Raw genomic sequence first — 19,964 nt, 5'->3', positions numbered from 1 at the left:
TACCACTACTTAACACTAGATGGCACTGCCTCCATTCAGTGCGCCGTCAGGGTCCAGCTCAGGTCACGCTCATAATAACCAATAGAGAACACTGGATGGCACATTTATAACACTGTACTACTCTCGCGCTGACCACAAGGGGGCGCATAATTGGCCGTACATTACAAACGGAAACTACAGCAGCTGTAAGATCCCCAGGTCATTCTGGGATTAGTAGATTTACAGCTGCTGGTATCTGCCTCAGTTTACTATCGGCACATATCCCCTTGCGTAACAACCAGTCTGTTTATACCGTTGTCAAGACAGTAGAGAAAAACTAAGGTCTAAATTGTTGTCTTCTTTGCAGGAGACATTTTTGGTAAGTCACCCGCAATTTGAAAATATTGCGTGGTCCACAGAAAAATGGCCGCCGCGTTTCAGCGCGGTGAGGACGTGCAATTACGACTGGGCTCAAGTAGCACAGTGATCGGGTGGGCGTGTCGGGGGCGGAAATTATGGAGGAAATTCAACTTCCTCTGCTTCCCATTGGCTGAGGAGCTGTCAATCAAACCGGAGACGAGTGAGGGGCAGAATAGCATGTAAGAAGGAGCCGGAGACGGTGTAACAAAGAGCAGGGTGACGGCAGAGGGGCAGCAGCTGGGGCCCTGCGCGTCCGAGGACCTCCGCCGGGACCAGCGGAGACATGAAGTGTGAGAACTGCACCAAGGCGGTGAGCACCCCCTGCGCCAGCCAGACATGGCCGGCCCTTAACCCCTCGTACCCCGGGGCCTCACTGCACACGTTATGTAATGTCATGAGGGACAGCATTAACCCCCAGCAAATATCTGTGGGTCTGGCCCTTTAAATGAGCAATTACTTGTTTGATCAATTATTTTTAATATTATTTTTTATATATATATTATAATTTCCTCTATTTGTGTGGTATGGTTATTTTATTTTTTTATTATTCCCTCTCAAACTGGGCCGCTATTTTGTTTTATTAAAAAAAAAATATATTATTTCTCAAACATATTTTATTATGTTATTTGATTACCTCTCAAACTTGGCAACAATTTTATATATATTTTTAATGATGTGTGTTTTTTTTTTTTTTCTTTCCTCACGGCTAATATTTGATGGTTATTTTTTTTATCCCCCCCCCTTCTCCCCGAAACTTGGCAGCCAATTTTCTTTTTATTTATTTTTATTCTCAAACTTGGCCTATGATTTATTTTTATTTTTTTAGCTTCTTGTTTGACATTTAGGTTTTGTTTTTGTCATTTCCTCAAACTTAGCCGAATATATATATTTTTTTTTTATTTCTTTAGTTGACATTTTTATTTCCTCAATCTTGGACGATAGCTTAGGTTTTATTTTTTTATATATTTTTTAAAATGTTTTTTTTTTTTTATATTTTTTTTTTAGTTAAAAGTTTTTGACAGTAAAATAGATATTGCAGATCTAATGATAAAAAATACAGAATCGGTGTTAAGCTTATTGTTATGATCTTGCTCTACGCTGTGTCTCTGGAAATAGGTGATATTTTGTAAGATTTTTATTTTTTATATATAATATGTTTTTGGGGGGATTATTTCTGTAATATGACTTGTGTAAGGTTGTTTTGGTTTTATCAGCTGCGACTTCATATGGAGAACATTAACCATTTCATGATCATCGTCCTTACTGTATATACATGTTTTGTTTATTGCACAATACTTTTCTTTATTTTTTATCGTTATCACAGATATGTTTTCTATTTTTCTTTATTTTCTGCTCGTTACTTTTTTTGCTTTTCTTAAAGGGGATGTCCAGGATTAGAAAAACATGTCTGTCTGTCCACAGGTTGCGTCTGTTTTTGCATCTCAGCTCCATCAATCAGGCCGAGCTGCACACACAACCTGTGGACAGATAGGGTGCTGCTTTTTGGAAGGAAGCCGCCATGTTTTTCTAATCCTGGATGTCCCCTTTAAGAATGTCTTGCAATCCTCCAGACCCCTCGGTGATGATACTTCTTGGACCATGGTGATCTTTGGGAGTACATTTTGAGGCCGGCGTTTGCTGTAGGACTGTTTGCCTGTGGTCGTGAAAAAAATGGACCCCATTATAAGTCAGTGGGGGCCATAGGGTGCCACTGGTGTCCATTGTACAATGGATCCGTCACTTCTGTAATGGAAGCCACAGTGTAGATAGGAACCTTATGGACCATACCATTGGTCAAAGGGGGGTCTTCAGAACTTAATTACTTATGGTAGTCAGTACGGCCTTTATTGGACAGGGAACCTCACCCTGGTGCCACAGAACTCAATGAAAACCCCCCCATGGGATCCTATCTGTTATAGATTTTGAGTCAAACTGTATCATGGCCACCGACCAACTCTCCACCATGTTGGGCTCAAAAGTTCCAGTCGAAATGATAACCTTAGGCCCTCGGGCAGCAGCCATATTGTCCTCTCGAGGCGCTCTTTCATCAGAAGCTCTTAATGTGACCTCAAATGCCTCACTGATGCCTCTAGTTAACCGCCATTTCCTCCATCTCACCGGTAACTGTACATCGTCTAGAGGGCAATGATGTTTAATCTTCTTTTTTTATTTTTATTTTTTGGCCTCCAAGATGGCCTCTTCTGCCTATGTAGGTGACGGGTCATTGTAACCAGAGAATATTGTTTTTGAACCTTCCTGTCACCAAATATTTTTGTGGAGGCCAACGATAGGGGGAGGGGGGACTGCAAATATTTTGAGAGCTGAGCCAGTAGGTCGTCATGTTTGCATTCTGGTGTATGTTACATGGGTTCACGTGACCTGATGCCCCCATACAATCAGATCCTGTACTTCTGGCAGCAAAACTAATGTGCATTGTGTCTATTTTTTTGTGAAAAAAAACCTATACATTTTAGTATTTTTTTTATTTATTTTTTTATCCATTTTTATAACTTTTTGTGATTTTGTAGTCATTTTTTAGTTTTTTCTATTTTTTTTATTATTATTCCCTTCGCCCAACAAAAACTCATTTGCTTTGTTTAATTTTTTGTAAAAATAAGTAATTTTTATCTATTTTTGTAACTTTTGTCATTTTGTAGTCATTTTTGTAAGTTTCTTTTTCTTTTTACTTTTTTTTTCCCTTCCCCACAAAAACTCATGTTGTAAAAATAAAATGATACATTTTAGTAATTTTCAATCTACTTTTTAGTTCCTTTTTTTGCTTTTTTTTTTAATCATTTTTCTTTGATTTAATTACATTCATTTCTATAGGAATTTGACCGCGACACCTAATGGAATTTTACTCTACAACAATTTTTTATATTGTTTTCAGTGTTTCTAATGACCTACAGGTTTTTTCCTATTTACACTGCATTTGAATAAAAAGTAACTCAATGTAACAGAATTATTTTATGGTTAGGGTCAGATTATATATTATATTGATTTGTCTGTTGAATGTTTTTTGCTAGTTGTGTGTTTTGTTTTTGTTTTTTTTGTTTTTTTTTAATACCTATTTAACAAAAAATCAAATTTTTATATTTACTTATTTATTTATTTTTTTGTGCACCCAGGAATGTAGCAAGAAAAAGAAGCAGGATGCAGCTGATGCGGAGCTTTCCGTGGCGCAGACTCTGGAGGACGGAGATGAGGTGAGAGTCAGACACCACCTTATCTGAGACCTTCCATGTGCCGTTCTTGATGAGCCCAGGATGGGCCATCACACGCCCAAACTCTGACCCTTATCTGGACCCGTCACCCCCTCCACGGCCAGACTCCACACCCTTCAAAGCTGACTGCGGCATTCGAGAACATTATATATATATATATATATATATATTTAAGTTTGATTTCTCAAGCAGAAATCTCCCCTTCCCCCCTCATAATCCCGGTGCTACGGGCTGCTAATCGGGACCCCACTCAATTAAGTTCCTTAAAGGGCAACTATAGCACTAGCTGAAACTACAACTCCTAACATTTACAGCCAGCTTGCGCTTGTCCGTTTTACCTGATGAGATTTTATTTTTTTATTTTTTTTCTAATGTACTTAGAAAAGCGAATTTCACCGCCTGGCCGATGCCCGTATCTTCCTGAGTGATTGCCTGGCCTGTGGAAACTGTGTGACCTCAGAAGAAGGCGCCAAGATCTTCGCGCAGAACCAGAAGGCGTTTTTCAAGGTTTTGAGTCTCAATAAGGTATGGGTGTCTTACATGGTTTAACCTTTTCTCTGTTATTGAGATTTCGGGCACTCCAGTTGTGCTGTTCTGTCATCACATCTAGAGCTGCGTTCATAATTCTGTTTCAAAGGGATTTTTCCGTCGATCACCGATACTTAGAAGAGGCCATCGATGTATGATCAGTTGGAGATCCTACCCCCTAGGGCTCAAAGTATTCAGCAGAACACAAATGCAGCAGTATCGGCACAGTTGAGTCCACGCCATACATGTCCACTCGCCATATAATTCTGTTGAAAATCGCTTTACGTTTTTAGGTGTTTGTCTTTTGAGTGTTGACCGATTGCAAGCAGCAGCCAGCAGAATTATGAATGCAGCTCTGGATTTGAATTGAGTATATGATAAATTGTCCTGTGGTTGGCATTTTTCTTTCTAACCTTTTTGTCTTCCAGAAATGTGACGCTTCCCTCCATAGACTAGTGGTGGCGTCAGTCAGTCCCCAGTCCGTGCCTTACTTTGCCGCCAAGTTCCAGCTTTCCGTCTGTGAGGCGGCTAAGAAAATCTGTGGCTTCCTCAAGAGTCTAGGTAAGTGGAAGTGTCCCTCAAAGCCATCATTTCCTCACCCGCCTTCATCGAACTGACACTTAAAACTCTACAATGTTGAAGTTGTCAGGGGGTGGACGTATGGTTAAAGTGGCACTCTGCTCCAGTGATGTCTTGTGTCCCCCTCAGGCGTCCATCATGTGTTTGATACAACGATCGCTGCCGATTTCAGCATCCTGGAGACCCAGAGAGACTTCATCCAAAGGTTTAGGCGGCAGACGCAGGATGAGCACGCCTTCCCCATGTTTGCCTCCACTTGTCCTGGTAAGCAGTGCACACAGAATAATGCAGGTGCAATAGCCTCTGTCTGTGGGATTAACACTATCATTCCCACATAATAAGCGGCCCCAGATGTGTACCTCAGCCACCGATTCCCCCCCTCCTGCTGCGATAGATGTTAACATGGCTACAGATTAAAGGGGTTCTCTGTGACACTGGTACTGATGCCCTATTCTTAGGATAGGTCATCTCTCTCAGAACACCCGACAACCCCACTGATCGGCAGCCACGGCGTTAGAGACTTATGCGTTGTACGGAGCTGCAGGCAGACAGCGCCATCCACTGTGTAGTGGCCGTGTCAGGGGTACTGCAGCTTGGCTCCCAGTCAAGTGAACGGATGCTGAGCTTGGAGTATGCTGAAAACTACACAATCTGACGCCTTCTCCCACTCCATACACTTCATAGTCTCCGGCTGCCCAACGCAGCTGATCGGAGGGGGTGCCAGTTGTCGAACTGCCACCGACCCTATATTGATGACCTCTACAGCCCAGAGATAAGTGAACAGCCCCAGTGAAGCCCAATATCCTGCTCCTTTTCTATTTATCCTCTGAATGGCTCTGGGAAGCTGAGACCTGTGGTCCTGTTTGCAGCCTTCCCCCAAACAATCAACCTTGAGACACAACCACATTTGTTATGATAGGGTTAATCATACCAGTTTACAGACGACCTTGTGTTTGTCAAAAAGTCTTGGCAGCCTGAGGCCATAACTAAATAAGGTAGGGCTGTGTGAAAAGTGCAGCAGTGTGGAGCCTCCAGGAGCGCAGGAACAGCTCTGCCGAGTCAGGAGCTCTCCCGCTGGCAGCTATGCAGCGCTAGTAGTCCTGCACCAGTCGGTAAAAGGTTAATCTCGCCCGTCACCCTCAGCACCCATCACCTGAGCAGAGGATGGAGAACGTCAATTAATCACCTGACTGTGCAGAGGCTGGCCCTTTATTTTTAATTTTTTTAACCCTTTCTGTTGTGTTTTTAGTGATAAAACGTTGGATAATGAAAAGGGCTTCAACTTGGTGTCTCATGGTCGAGATCTCCGTTTTGTGTCTGAATGGACAGCTTGTGGCTAGCGTAAAACTGTCTCCTGTCCAGACAAGTTTTTATCTTGCCTCAAACGATACATTGTAACAAACTCAGCTGTGTGATCCGATCCAGCGCAGGAAGGGTACATTTCCTAGCAGGGTGCTTCTTTAGCTTAGGCTCAGGACTAGTGTTCATATCATAGTCGTAAAGCTGAACGGGAAGGTAAATATCATCATTCACTGCTTGCCCCCAAAACGGCATGATGAACAGCGGTTTAAAGAAGTGAATCTGCTGATGAAGGGTTAACTGGAATAAATGACGACAATCTGCACATGTGCTTTATTGGTAAACGATGACACAGCTGAATTTTACAGGATCAGAAACAGACGCCAGACGTAATATGCCAGACGTAATGATTACCTGATGTATACAACAACGCTGTACTGTCACCCCTCCCCCGTACCAGCTACGCCGTCACAGCATAACATGCAGAATATAACTACTATAATACTGCCGCCTATGTACAAGGATATAACTACAAGAATATAACTACTATAATACTGCCTCCTATGTACAAGTATATAACTACTATAATACTGCCTCCTATGTACAAGAATATAACTACTATAATACTGCCTGCTATGTACAAGAATATAACTACTATAATACTGCCTTCTATGTACAAGAATATAACTACTATAATACTGCCTTCTATGTACAAGAATATAACTACTATAATACTGCTCCTATGTACAAGAATATAACTACTATAATACTGCCTTCTATGTACAAGACTATAACTACTATAATACTGCCTCCTATGTACAAGAATATAACTGCTATAATACTGCCTCCTATGTACAAGAACGTGATTAATATAATTGCTGCTTGTTCATCTTCTATTAACCCTTTGTCTCTCTTCCTATAGGATGGGTGCAGTATGCTGAACGTGTTCTGGGTGACTTGGTTACACCGCACATCTGCACTGCAAAATCGCCGCAGCAGATCATGGGGTCACTGGTGAAGAGCTACTTTGCGTCACAGAAGGTGAGGCTGACTCTTAGAGGGATATTTTGGCGTTGTTGGCTTCTCCTCAGGCCATCAGTATCTGATCTGCGGGGGTCCGACACATGGCACCCCTGGCAGTCAGCTGTTTTATGGTAGCTCTGGTGTTAGACGTCGGCACTGGAAATATACAGCTCTGTCTATTGTGTAGTGGGTGGCGCTGCTCACCACTCACCTCAGTGGGGGCAGTGCTGCAGTAACCCGCTCAGTGGATAGCTGTATAGTTCCATTGCTGGAGCCACCCGAAAACAGGTGATGGGTGGGGGGGTGTAGGGTTGCGCACCACCACCAATCGGATATTGATGGCCTAGTAAAATTCGAGGCAACCCCTTTAAGTTGCTAATAGTCATAGTTAAAGGGGTTGTCCAGGATTAGAAAAAGATGGCTGCCTTCTTCTAAAAACAGCACCACCCTTGTCCACAGGTTTTGTACGGTATTGCACCTCTGCCCTATTTAATCCAATGGAGCTGAGCTGCAATACCCAATGCAACCCATGGACAGGGCTGGTGGTGCTTTGTTGGAAAGCAGCCATGTTTTTTCCTTTTCCCATGACGGCACCATAGAGAGATGGATCCGCCCCCACAACTGGACAGGAAGCCCCAAAGCAATCGGTGTGGTTTCCTGTCCTCTGGACAGTGGAGCATGCAGCCTCCAGGGCTGTAAAACAAGGAAAACCTTATGAACTTAGGTTATACAGCAAATATTTGTGTTGTGTAGTTGGTATGAATCTGTTTGGTGCCTTTAGCATGATTTGATAGATTTCAGTCAACCAGGCTCCAGGGCCTGGTTGACTGCCTCTTGGCTCCAGGCTGAATGCCTTTGATCTTATGTTATTTTCATTGAATTCCAAGGCCCTGTGCATGCTTGGCTGTATGCCTGTCCGTGTGAACATTTTTGCATCTATGCCGGCTTTGTTGAACGCCTGGTTGGTGGTCCACCTGTGCATCTATGTTTGCTTAGCTGTATGTCTTGCTTCTATACCTGCTTCGTTGAAAGCCTGGTCTGCTGAGCGCCTGTGCATCTATGCCTGGTTGGTTGAACACTTGTGCGTCCATGCTGGGTCGGCTGGTTACCCCTTTGGGTCCATGCCTAAAAAGTGATGGCTGCATGGGAGCCTATGCTGTTCACTGCCTTGAGCCTGTGCTAAAAAAAAAAATCCCAAAAAAATCTGTGTTTGTGGCAGGGTGACTATTTTCATGGCCTCATGTTCTTATGGAGCTGATTGTTTCTATGTTATGCTTGCCTGGGATGACTGCTCCTTCAGCTTTGCATTGTAGCTGGCTGCTTCTGCTGCTGGGCTTATTTAGTGCAGCTGTGTGTGTTCAGCTGCTTACTTTGCATGGGCCGTTTCTGCATGGTTGGTGCCTTTGGTCACCATGTCCGTGTGGCTGGCGACTCGTGTCGCCGTGTCTTGATAACTGATGGTTCTTGCAACAGTATCTGGATGACGGTACCTGTTGGTAGCGGTCTACCTTGATGGCTATGCCTGCATGGTGAACTGGTTCTGTGGCTATACCTGATTGACAGTTTGTAGTTTAATGAGCTACAATAAGCATAGTACACCAACAAAGCCCTATAATGTTCCTAGTGGAGAATGAAAATATGGGCTGGACCAGATGGCTTAGAACCCTCTAAGTCTCCTAGCTGGGAATAAAGATATGGGCTGGACCATGTTGTTTGGACGGCCTACAGAACATAGGCGTACCAACAAAGCCCTATATGGCTCCTGGTTGGGAGAAAGTAGATGGGCTGTTCCATTTAGTCTAGATGGCCTACACAAGGTATGGCTCACCAGCAAAACCCTATAAATACTTGTCGCCGATCTAGAACTTCCCAGTGAGTCCCTGGAGGGTCAGCGGTTGTCTTCTGGGATTCTTCGTGCAGTAATTTCCGGCGGTGGGGACCCTAGGAGGTCCAGGGGGCTTTTTGGACCTTTTGCAGCAGATCCGTGAGCTCCTTCAAATAAGGGATTGATGCCACGGTAGGGTTCCATTGTGGATGCCAGATTGCAAGAAAATTTTGAGATTTTGGCATCTGAAGTTCTTCTGGTCCTCCAGTGGATCTTGGATCACTGGATGGGGAGTGTGCCGGGTGAGTTCTCCGCTACGCGCTCCCTGAAGATTCAACCGTGCAGGTGCCGTGCTTTGGAAGGGATTCTCCTGGGGAACTTTTGGTGAGGCAGGAAGAAACATCTGTCTAGGAATATAATCTGCACCAAAAGAATCGGTGTTGAGCAATCCTCTTCAGTTTGATTATTTTGTGTCAAGATAAGTACTTATCTAAGATGTTTTGTTATATCTGTGATTTGTTAACACTTGATGAGAAACCCATATAAGATTTATTTTATGAGATTATCCTGAGTTTAAGGTAGGGGTGGGCGATATGGCCTAAAATCTATATTGCGATATAATTTTAAGCATGTGCGATATGCGATATATATTGCGATATATTGTTTTCTATATTGGGGGGGGGTGTTTAAATTTTATTTATTTTTTACTTTTTATTTATTAACTATTGGCCTCCTTAAGGGCTAGAACCCTTGTCATATTCACCCTAATAGAGCTCTATTAGGGTGAATAGGACTTTACACTCTCCCTGCTGCCCTGTGCATAGTGCACACAACAGCAGGGAGCTGACCATGGCGGCAGCCTCTGATCTGCCCCCCCCCAGCCTCTGATCTGCCCCCCCCAGCCTCTGATCTGCCCCCTTCCCCAGCCTCTGATCTGCCCCCCTTCCCCAGCCTCTGATCTGCCCCCCTTCCCCAGCCTCTGATCTGCCCCCCTTCCCCAGCCTCTGATCTGCCCCCTCTGGTAACGCAAACCCCCCCCTCCCCAGTATTAATCATTGGTGGCAGTGGCCACAGGGTCCCCCTCCCCCCCCCCCATCATTGGTGGCAGTTTGCAGTTCCGATCGGAGCCCCAGCAGTGTAATGCTGGGGCACCGATCGGTTACCATGGCAGCCAGGAGTCACGCTGCTGAAGTCCAGGCTGCCATGGTATGTTAGTGAGCAGAGAGCAGCGCATTATACTCACGTGCGCTGTGGCCGCCGGTCGCTCCTTCTTCTCATAGGTCTGTGCGGCGCATTGCTAATGCTGTAAGCATTAGCTATCCGCCGCACAGACAGAAGAAGGAGCGACCGCCGGCCACAGCGCACGTGAGTATAATGCGCTGCTCTCTGCTCACTAACATACCATGGCAGCTAGGACTACAGCAGCGTGACTCCTGGCTGCCATGGTAACCGATCGGAGCCCCAGCATTACACTGCTGGGGCTCCGATCGGAACTGCAAACTGCCACCAATGATGGGGTGGAGGAGGGGGACCCTGAGGGATATGGCCGGCACATTCATTGGTAGTGCAGTGGCCACAGTCCCTCCCCTCCTCCTCCTACTCTGTCCTCATTGGTGTTCAGCGGCAGCCGCGCACAGTGGGGAGGGAGAGACTCCCTCCTCCCCCCTCCTCCTCCCTCCACTGTGCCGGCCGGCTCAGAACATGGTGCGCGCGATCATATCGCGGTCCGGCGATATAGGCGATATGGCGAAAATCCATATCGTGGCCCAAATTCATATCGCATATCGCCTATATCGCCTATACCGCCCACCCCTAGTTTAAGGTACAATGTTAAAATTCCTAGGTTAGGATGATTATTGTTCCTGCTTCTTTAGTTTGGACCTCTTGTTGGCTTTTGGTGTCTTCATAGTTTAAGACTACTTTTCACTTCTCGCTCCAGAGGGGTGTTTTTTTATCTCTGGTATTCGATCTCTCTATTGTGCTGTCATGGGTGAAGGGAAAAATGATAATTACACTTAACCCTAATTGGATTTTCCAGAACCCATGACGGCACTCCTCCAATTCCCTCCCTGGTGCTTATGGTTGATGAGAATTGTTCTGTCTTTCAAGTATAAAGAATGAGGTTATAGGAATTCTATTTTGTATGGCTCCTACTGATCTACTCTGGAATTAACACTGAGGGAGGAAGTGGGTGTTCCGTTTTTTATTGCTCCATCTCTCTATGGTGCTGTCATGGGTTCTGGAAAATCCAATTACCAGTAAGTAATTATCATTTTTCCAACTCTGGACAACCCCTTTAAGACACTACAACACTTGCCTTCTCTACCAGAATCTGGCCCCAGATAAGATCTTCCACCTCGCTGTGGCGCCGTGTTATGACCGGAAGATGGAGGCTCTCAGGGAAGACTATTACACCGACCTTTTCAACTGCCGTGACGTCGACTGCGTGCTGACTTCAGGTAGGTGACCCTGTACATAAACTAGGGTGGCATCAGGCCCGATCATTCGAGACCCCCCTTACTGTTATGACCTTTCCAGCATATGGGTGCATTGTCTAGGGGTGCAACACCCCTTTAAGACGTACCGGAGCAATAAAATAGTTGCAAAAGCATTCATACCCCACTTTATTTAAGTTTTAGTATTAGCACTAGGGTTTTAAAGTGCCCCCACATGGTCTAGCAGAAGATGTCGGCCATTTTCATCGGGGTATTCTCTGTTTTCCAGGTGAGGTGATGCAGATTATGGAGCAGAGGAACATTTCAGTCAAAGAAATAGAAGAATCCCACCTGGAGAATGTGTGAGTAGAGGGCCTCGCTGCCTGGATAAGGGGAGGGGGTGCATCAGCCCCAATTATTTTCAGTCCTTTTTTTAATTACATTGGCTTGTGGTTAACTTGAGTGACCACCGGTACAGCATGTGCCTTGGTAGTCACCCAGCTCTGTCAGCTTCCAGAATGGCAAATCTATCTCCGTGTACTTGCTCCTTTCAAGAGATCCAGTCCTCACCCTCGAGCTGCAGAGTAAGTTCCCCTGCTGGTAGTAACGCCGCCAGTCGCCCTATGGGGTAATCCCCTGGCATCCCAGTCATGTGAGCGTGCTGCTGATATCATATGACTACCACGAGACGGGAAAATAAAATCCTGGCAACCTTTATTGTTTAGTCAGCAGGTTAATTTTTATCCTGATCCTGGTTATCTGTGTGCTTTCACTTTTATTCTACTTTTACATTGTTTAGTTTTCATTGGGGTAAGTGTTGTGACCCATTTAAAGACACACAGATAACCACTGGACCATTTGGAGTATTTAGGGATAAAGATTTGTAGCTCAGTGAGGGACTATAATAAATTACTTTATTTACCATAGGAATGATATATTTAAAGGAGAGGGTCAGGGTTTGGCAGAAACTCCCCCTCTTCCCAGATTAACAGAATCGCATTGATTAAAATGATTCTGCTGCCCTGGATACTGTATGTGATCAGCCCCTGTCCCATATGGATCGAGGATGGTCTTTTCAACTGGACTGATAGACTGATCAACGATCTGATATGGGGCAGGAAAAGGGTTCGCATCAAGTTACGATACCAGTGTTTGGCTGAAATTGAGGACGGCCTCAATGATACAGAAAGTATAGAACAAGACCAAATCTATCCTGCAGGTCACGTACGCCCAAGAGTTTACCCCGTTATGGGATAACCCTTTTCTAAACGAATTCCTAGCTCTAAATGACAATAACTATTGGACCCGGAGAGGTATTACGATGCTTTCACATATTTGCACGGTTGGTAAATTAAAACCTATAGGGGAAATATTTCATGAGATACCAATTACGGCACTAAATTACTATAGATATGCTCAACTAAAGCACGCACTCGCATACATGCGAAATAAAATTTCTCAAATACGTTACGCAGGCACTGTTAGGCTTTTGTTACACTTTTTATGGGAAAAAAGTTAGGGTTTCACAAGTCTACACTAGATTTAGATTTTAAAGTGTTGGTAAATGGGAAGCGGATTTAGGGGTAGATAACCCACTGCAGTGGCGGGAGGCATATCAAAATATAAAGAAGACCTCCCTTTCGCGCCAGCATCGGCTGACACAATTTAAAATGGTACATCGGTTATGTCTCACTCCGGACTTTTTGTCCAAAATCTACGGAAATAAAGAAAAACAATTTTGCTGTCTGAAATGCCTTCGCCCTGATGCCGGATATGTTCATATGTTATGGAGCTGTCCGGCTATGAAGATTTTTTGGGAAAGTATATTCCAGGGCATGGAGTTAAGCACTGAGACTAGCCCCCCTTTAACTATCGAATTTGTCATGCTCGGGATAATCCCCTTGGAGCTTAAATCTAAAGTATTAAAAAGTGAACAGACTCGATGGTTGAAGGGATTTTTTGGTGGCCAAGGTATTAATTCTGAGGAATTGGGTGAAGGATAGGGCCCCTACTTTACTAGAGTGGGAAAGATTAACGAATAGAGTAAAGGAATTTGAGCATATTAAATGTAAAGGGGAGAAATATTGAACATAATTGGAAGATGAATGGCTGGAGTGGAATTGATAAACAATAAAAACTGGGGAAGCCCAGGCGGAAACACTCTCTTACATATGGTGACAATGGCATGTTCTACAGCGTACTATGAGACAGTAGGAGATAATCTAGAATGGTGGTGGGAGTCGCCCGCTGCCCCTGCGACAGCCCTGGCTTGGGGGGGTTGGATATGGTTTGTATGCTATGGAAGGAGGGAGATGTGTATCCATCCTGGGGGTTTCTTATACGCTGATTGGACCGGCAGGCCAATGAGCCATGCCAGAAGCCCACCAATATGTATACAGTTTAGATTACATATTTGAAGATGTAATATGTATACGTATTTTGTTCCTCCCTTTCTTTTTTTATATATTTGTATATTGCTTTGTTTCAGAGAAAATCAATAAAGAAATTTATAAAGAAAAAAGACAGTAGCCCATTTTAAAATTTTTAACCAGCAGTGCTACTACTGAGACCCTACAGTGCACTACATCCTAAAATAGTTTACTCCTACACCCATTAGACGGCGCTGATGTACTGAGCCACTGCACTACATCCTTCTCAGTTTACTCCTACCCCCCTAGATAATGCTGATATGCTGAGCCACTGCACTACATCCTTCTCAGTTTACTCCTACCCCCACTAGATGGCGCTGATATGCTGAGACACAGCACTATATCCTTCTCTAGGTTTCCTCCTACCCCCACTAGATGGCGCTGATATGCTGAGACACAGCACTATATCCTTCTCTAGGTTTCCTCCTACCCCCACTAGATGGCGCTGATATGCTGGGATGCTTCTCTGTATTACACATCTTTCTCATGGTTTATGCATTGTGCATGTTGTTGCCCCCACATACACATGAATAATTTAAATTAATTACAATTATTGATGGCGTCTATGACACAGCAGACACGTGCAGAAGACCAGTAATTGCTGGAGCACTGTATTAACCTGCTGACACTCTGAGAGCTGTTAATGGCTGGTCTTGGCTAATGATTTACCTGCATCGCCTGCAGAACTGGTGTTGTCCTGCTGCTTTCTAAGGTGCCAGGGTAGATGTAGGAAACATGTGCCAAGTCCTGTACCCTATAGTACTATAAAGTCATGTACATTGCTCTAAGGGTACTTTTACACTAGCGTCGCTGGAACTGCCTGCCGGATCCGGCAATCCGGCAAGCTCAGGATCAGTACAGGATAAGTAATGTAATGTATGTACACAGTGACTGCACCAGCAGAATAGTGAGTGCAGCTCTGAAGTATAATACAGAATGTAGCTCAGGATCAGTACAGGATAAGTAATGTAATGTACACAGTGATTGCACCAGCAGAATAGTGAGTACAGCTCTGGAGTATAATACAGGATGTAACTCAGGATCAGTACAGGATAAGTAATGTAATGTATGTACACAGTGACTGCACCAGCAGAATAGTGAGTGCAGCTCTGGAGTATAATACAGAATGTAGCTCAGGATCAGTACAGTGTAAGTAATGTAATGTATTTACACAGAGACTGCACCAGCAGAATAGTGAATGGAGCTCTGGAGTATAATATAGGATGTAACTCAGGAGCAGTACAGGATAAGTAATGTATGTACACAGTGACTGCACCAGCAGAATAGTGAGTGCAGCTCTGGAGTATAATACAGGATGTAGCTCGAGATATGTAGTGTAGGTATACAGTGACCCAACTTTTTATCTAGTATAATGCAATGTATGTATTGTAAAGTGGTGTTTATGGGTGGACATGTTTTCCTCATCGGTATTGTACATGACACATTTGTATTTGACTTGTGGTCAGTGGAGGAGAGGCAGTCTGGTTAATAATGTTAGCTCATTGTCTCCTGGTGTCTTATATGGTTGTTTTTAACTTTTTCTCCACCAGCTTTGGAGGAACCACATGTCAGTTTGTCCGCCATGAAGGCACCAGCTCGGATGGTTACCTCGCATACGTCTTCCGCCATGCTGCCAAGGAGCTGTTTGGCATGGAGGTGCAAGAAATCACATATAAGACATTAAAGTGAGTCCATGTGTATAGAAACCTGTGTACTGTATACAGACACTAAATTCACGTATATTATACAGTAAGCGGCGTCCTAAAGCGACACAGGCCCTGTTTATCGTCCATTTGCTGTGCTGCAGAATATCATCTATTGTCTTCTCTTATCACTTGTCTTTTGTCATTTCAAGGAACAAAGACTTCCAAGAAGTGTGCTTAGAAAAAGATGGGGAGACTGTACTGAGATTTGCCGCCGCCTATGGGTTTCGGAACATTCAGAACATGGTACTGAAATTGCGCAAGGGGAAATTTCACTATCATTTCGTGGAAGTCTTGGCTTGTCCAGGAGGTAAGTCCCAAGAAATGTGGAAAAAAAATCTGCAACATAAATTGACATGCCTTTGGATCTGCTTGTGGAAGCATTAGAAATTTTGATCGGTGGGAATCTGACCCCTAAGACCCCCACCAACGGCTAAGACGAGGAGAGAGAAGCGCTCGCATATTGCGCACTCTCTCCTCGTTGCAGGAGACTGACTCAATAGAAAGTCGATGGGCTATCCTGATTCTGTCTCCTGCAGCGAGAAGAGAGGATGCGCTATTCGAGCACTTCTTTCTCCTCATTCTAACGATCGGTGGGGATCTCAGCACTCAAAACCTGTGTGTCTCTATGACATATCAAGTTTTTCTTAATTTTATGCACTTTGCCACTACTGTATTTACTGTGGATTTACCTAAAGAGTAGAAAGGGAGGCAAATTAGCTCTTACTAAGCTCTGCCTCTGATGCCACCAGATGTAGGCAGCTATCCTATAAGTCAATGTTCTACCCTTTTTTAAATAGGCCTTGAGACATGACCTGGATAATAAATAAGCCAGCACCCCATCTGCAGAGAGCTGTTTTGGGGTGATTGCTCCTCATCAGTGCAGAGCAGAGAGAACTGGGTGAGAGACCTAAGTCAGGATCTGGGGGCACTATCTCTCCTTGGGGAGAGCGCCATGATCGCTGTGATGAGATTTATAGGCAAACTGTCTGCAGATGAGTTACTGGATTATTATCCAAGTCATGTCTCAAGGCCTATTTAAAAAAAACTTTAGCCGCTCTCCCCAAGGAAAGATGGCACCTCCCCAAAAGCCATACCCTAAGACGCACGTTTTTAGCAAAAAAAAATTAAAAGAAAATGTACTGACTGCTCCAGAACCCTCTGGCCAACCACCAATCCATGTCTTGTGTCTTATATTTCAGTTCACATCCATTCACTTGAATGGGGATGAGCTACAATACCAGGCACAGCCATTAAACAGATGTGGCACTGCTTCTGGATAAACAGTAGACCCTTTTTTTTTTTTTTTTTTCAAGATTAGGACTATGCCTTTAAAGGGCATCTGTCAGCAGTTTTGTATCTGTGAAGCTGGCTGACCTGTTACATGTGCACTTGGCAGCTGAAGGCATCTGTGTTGGTCCCATGTTCATATGTGCCCGCATTGCTGACAAAAATTATGTTTTAATGTATGCAAATGATCCTTAGGAGCAACGGGGGCGTTGGCCTTGCACCTTTGTCAGGACCGAGCAGTGTAAACATCATCACGCCTGTCAAAGTGCAGGAGGTGCAGCCATTGCAGAGAGAGCAGAGCCTCTAGGAGTAATGGCAACACCCCTGTTGCACCTAGAGGCACATTTGCATGCATTAAAACTTAAAGGGGTTGTCCGCTTTTAAATTTTTTTTTATTATTGATGACCTCCCCTCAGGTTAGGTCATCAATATCAGATCAGTGGGGGTCCGACACCCAGCACCCCCGCCGATCGGCTATCTGAAAAGGAAAGCAGTGCTCGTATTAGTGCTATGGTGTCCCCATTCACTTGTATGGGACGGCTCCATTTGTTCATCTGATCGGCGGGGTTGCTGGGTGTCGGAAAATCGGAAAACCCCAGTTTTTCTCTGCAATGGGGCTACATGTGAACATGGCACCAAGACAGATGACTTCAGCTGCCAAGCGCACATGTAACGGATCAGTCTGTTTCCTAGGTACAAAGCTGCTGACAGATGCCCTTTTAATGATTTGGCTGCGCGCTCATAGAGTGAGTCCCAACTTCTTTCTATGGGCTGCATCCCCTATATGACCGGCTAGCCGCCCTTGTTGGGCCTGGGCTTTGACATAAACGCTTGGACCAGGGACTACAGAATGGCCACAACCATAGCTTTCCCCCTGCAGCCATCTCCCAGGTACCCATCAAGCTTGCGGGTTATCCCAATGCTGGGAGATGGATTCAGTGTTGAATGGACGGTTCGGTCGGGCGAGCGATCGGCGGTTGGATGAATAGATCTACTTGTACACAGTTTTATTCATAATTTTTAATTTTTTTTGTCTTTAGGTTGCTTGAATGGGAAAGGACAGGCCCAGTCATCGGACGGCAAACCGGAGCGGGCGCAGCTCCAAGAGATGGAGGCCTTATTCACAAATGTGCCAGTCCAGAGCCCAGAAAATAACCCTCACATCCAAGAGTTATACACCAGCTGGCTGGAAGGAGAGGAGTCCCAGAAATCCAGAGAGACTCTACATACCAAATACGTGCCCTCTACTCACAGCACTGCCCGCGTGGACATGAAATGGTGACAGATCCCTCCGCTGCCAGTGGGCACGTTCTGGACTTGAACTGCAGTACAAGATGGGCAGGCGACTTCTGCCAGTACTAGCACATCTTTGTCGTCATAGGTCCGGGAGACAAAATGGCCGACTTTTATGTAGCCCCCACCGTCCTATAAAGTCATCTTAAATTAAATGCTGCCAACAGCAGGGTGGCACGTCTGTGTTACATATCAATTCCATGTGGGAAAGTTGTGTGTTCTCTTATGTCTGTGTCATGTAATATCACGTGGTCCTTTCTCAATCATCCTCTTAACCCTTGATTTGCTGCTAGTTCCACCTGAACTGCTGTGTGCATGCCTGTTAATCCCCTCCGTGCCAGCGTGCAGTTTTGCCTCTTATTTATACAGATCCTGCCTACGTGTTGTCGTCAGTGTTGCGTAATCTGTCGCGTTTCACAGGCTGTTAGAAACGGACGAAGGCCAGAAAATAATGCAGCCACAGAACGGGGGGAGAAGTAGTCTGCAGATATTTTGGCTGGCCAATATTGACATGACCGCTCCTTTGCTAATGGAGGCATGGGGTAGTTTAATATTAAAAAAATAATTAAAAATGATCTACATTTATTGTGATTCCCTTCAGTTAGGTAAATATTCGGCCCTAAAATATCCAAAGATCAGCGCCTGTAGCTGGGGTGTAAGTCATCTCAAGATTTTCTCTTTTTAATAAAAAAAATAAAAAAAATTACCATAATCCCATACACTTTAGATCACGCTCTCTCATACATGTGTTCTGAATAGGGGAGGGAGCAAGCTGCTGCTAGACCCGTCTGGTGGTGGCTTATCTCCCCTGAAAAACAAAGGATCAGGCATGTTGGAATCCAGCAACCTGATCTTTCTCTCTCCTGCCCTCAGAGGAAAGTCATGATGCCCTCTACAGTTATTAGATGGGCAGCCAGTCAGTCCCAACATTAGTGGCGTCTATGGGAATCTACGTTTCTAATGTTCCGACAGAAGAATCCATTGTGGAATCCAAAACCCTCGGATTTCTTGCGCAGTTTTCCATTTGTACATGTGGATCCCCATATCTCATTTAATTTTCCCCAAAAAAAAAATATGCACACACATTGCCACCTGTGTTTTTTGTTTTGTTTTTGTTTTTTTTACCCCAAGCTGGAAAAATATATAATAATCGGTGGATGTCTATGGGAGAAAAATGCCAGAAATTGGGCAAAAGACACCATACCCCCAGCATTGACCCAAAAAACATCTTGTATATTAAAATAAAAACTATAAAAAGTGCTCGTTTGGGCTGTGGTAAGGCTACGTTCACATCTGCGTTTTCCTTTCCGGTATTGAGATCTCATCATAGGATTTAAAAACCCGGAAGAAAAGCTTCCGTTTTTCCCCATTCATTGTCACCAGAATGCGTTCCGTTCCGTTTGGTTGTGTTCCCATGCCGGACATAAAAAAAAAAAAACGCTGCAAGCAGCGGATCCAAAAACAGATTGAAAAAACCGGATCTGGCACCCATTGAATTACAATGGTTTTAGCGCCAGATCCGTCTTGTTCATTTTACAACCGGATCAGTTCTGAACGGATGCAGACGGTTGTATTATCATAACGGAAGCGTTTTTGCTGATCCCCTCCAGATCCAGCAAAAACACAGATGCATGGATTTGCATGTAATATCGGGAGGCGACATTAAAAGCCAGTAAAGAAAATGCACCAAAAACGGCAAAACGCAGAAAATCTTCAATTAAAAAAACTGGTAACATTTCTACGTTTACTAATACAAACGCGACAGTTTTTTATTTTTTGGAAGCTTCTTCATTCATCGGCATCTATAATCTCCAATCCATACTGCAACTATATAACGCCATAGACCTTGGTGACCTGCGGCTTAAAACTAAAAAATTTACCAAACCTAAATGACTGCGGCTGATTTTAGTTACTGGTAGCTATAAATTCCACTGAAT

At 44.3% G+C, this 19,964-nt stretch overlaps 1 protein-coding gene across 1 annotated transcript; it reads left to right on the top strand.

Moving 5' to 3' along the window:
* The first annotated feature begins 545 nt into the window (after window positions 1-545).
* Window positions 546-19,709, top strand: NARF (nuclear prelamin A recognition factor). The gene is made up of 11 exons (XM_044296952.1): window positions 546-709; window positions 3,528-3,605; window positions 4,005-4,148; window positions 4,580-4,712; window positions 4,860-4,994; window positions 6,952-7,070; window positions 11,207-11,336; window positions 11,602-11,674; window positions 15,292-15,426; window positions 15,597-15,754; window positions 17,775-19,709. The coding sequence occupies exons 1-11, from the start codon at window positions 683-685 to the stop codon at window positions 18,014-18,016; spliced, it is 1,374 nt and encodes a 457-aa protein (XP_044152887.1). The 5' UTR covers window positions 546-682; the 3' UTR covers window positions 18,017-19,709.
* Window positions 19,710-19,964: the final 255 nt, after the last annotated feature.

Source organism: Bufo gargarizans, chromosome 6 (genome assembly GCF_014858855.1).
Source record: "Bufo gargarizans isolate SCDJY-AF-19 chromosome 6, ASM1485885v1, whole genome shotgun sequence".
Taxonomy (NCBI): Eukaryota; Metazoa; Chordata; class Amphibia; order Anura; family Bufonidae; genus Bufo; species Bufo gargarizans.
The sequence above is the reverse complement of the archived record's forward strand: the minus strand, read 5'-3'. Positions and strand labels throughout refer to the sequence as shown.

What these genes read in the sequence shown, in the direction of transcription:
- NARF (XM_044296952.1), top strand. Translation starts at nt 683, where the DNA reads ATGAAGTGTGAGAACTGCACCAAGGCG. An exon ending in CTCTGGAGGACGGAGATGAG is followed by an intron (nt 3,606 to 4,004) that starts GTGAGAGTCAGA and finishes TAATGTACTTAG; the next exon opens with AAAAGCGAATTTCACCGCCT. An exon ending in ATCACATATAAGACATTAAA is followed by an intron (nt 15,427 to 15,596) that starts GTGAGTCCATGT and finishes TGTCATTTCAAG; the next exon opens with GAACAAAGACTTCCAAGAAG.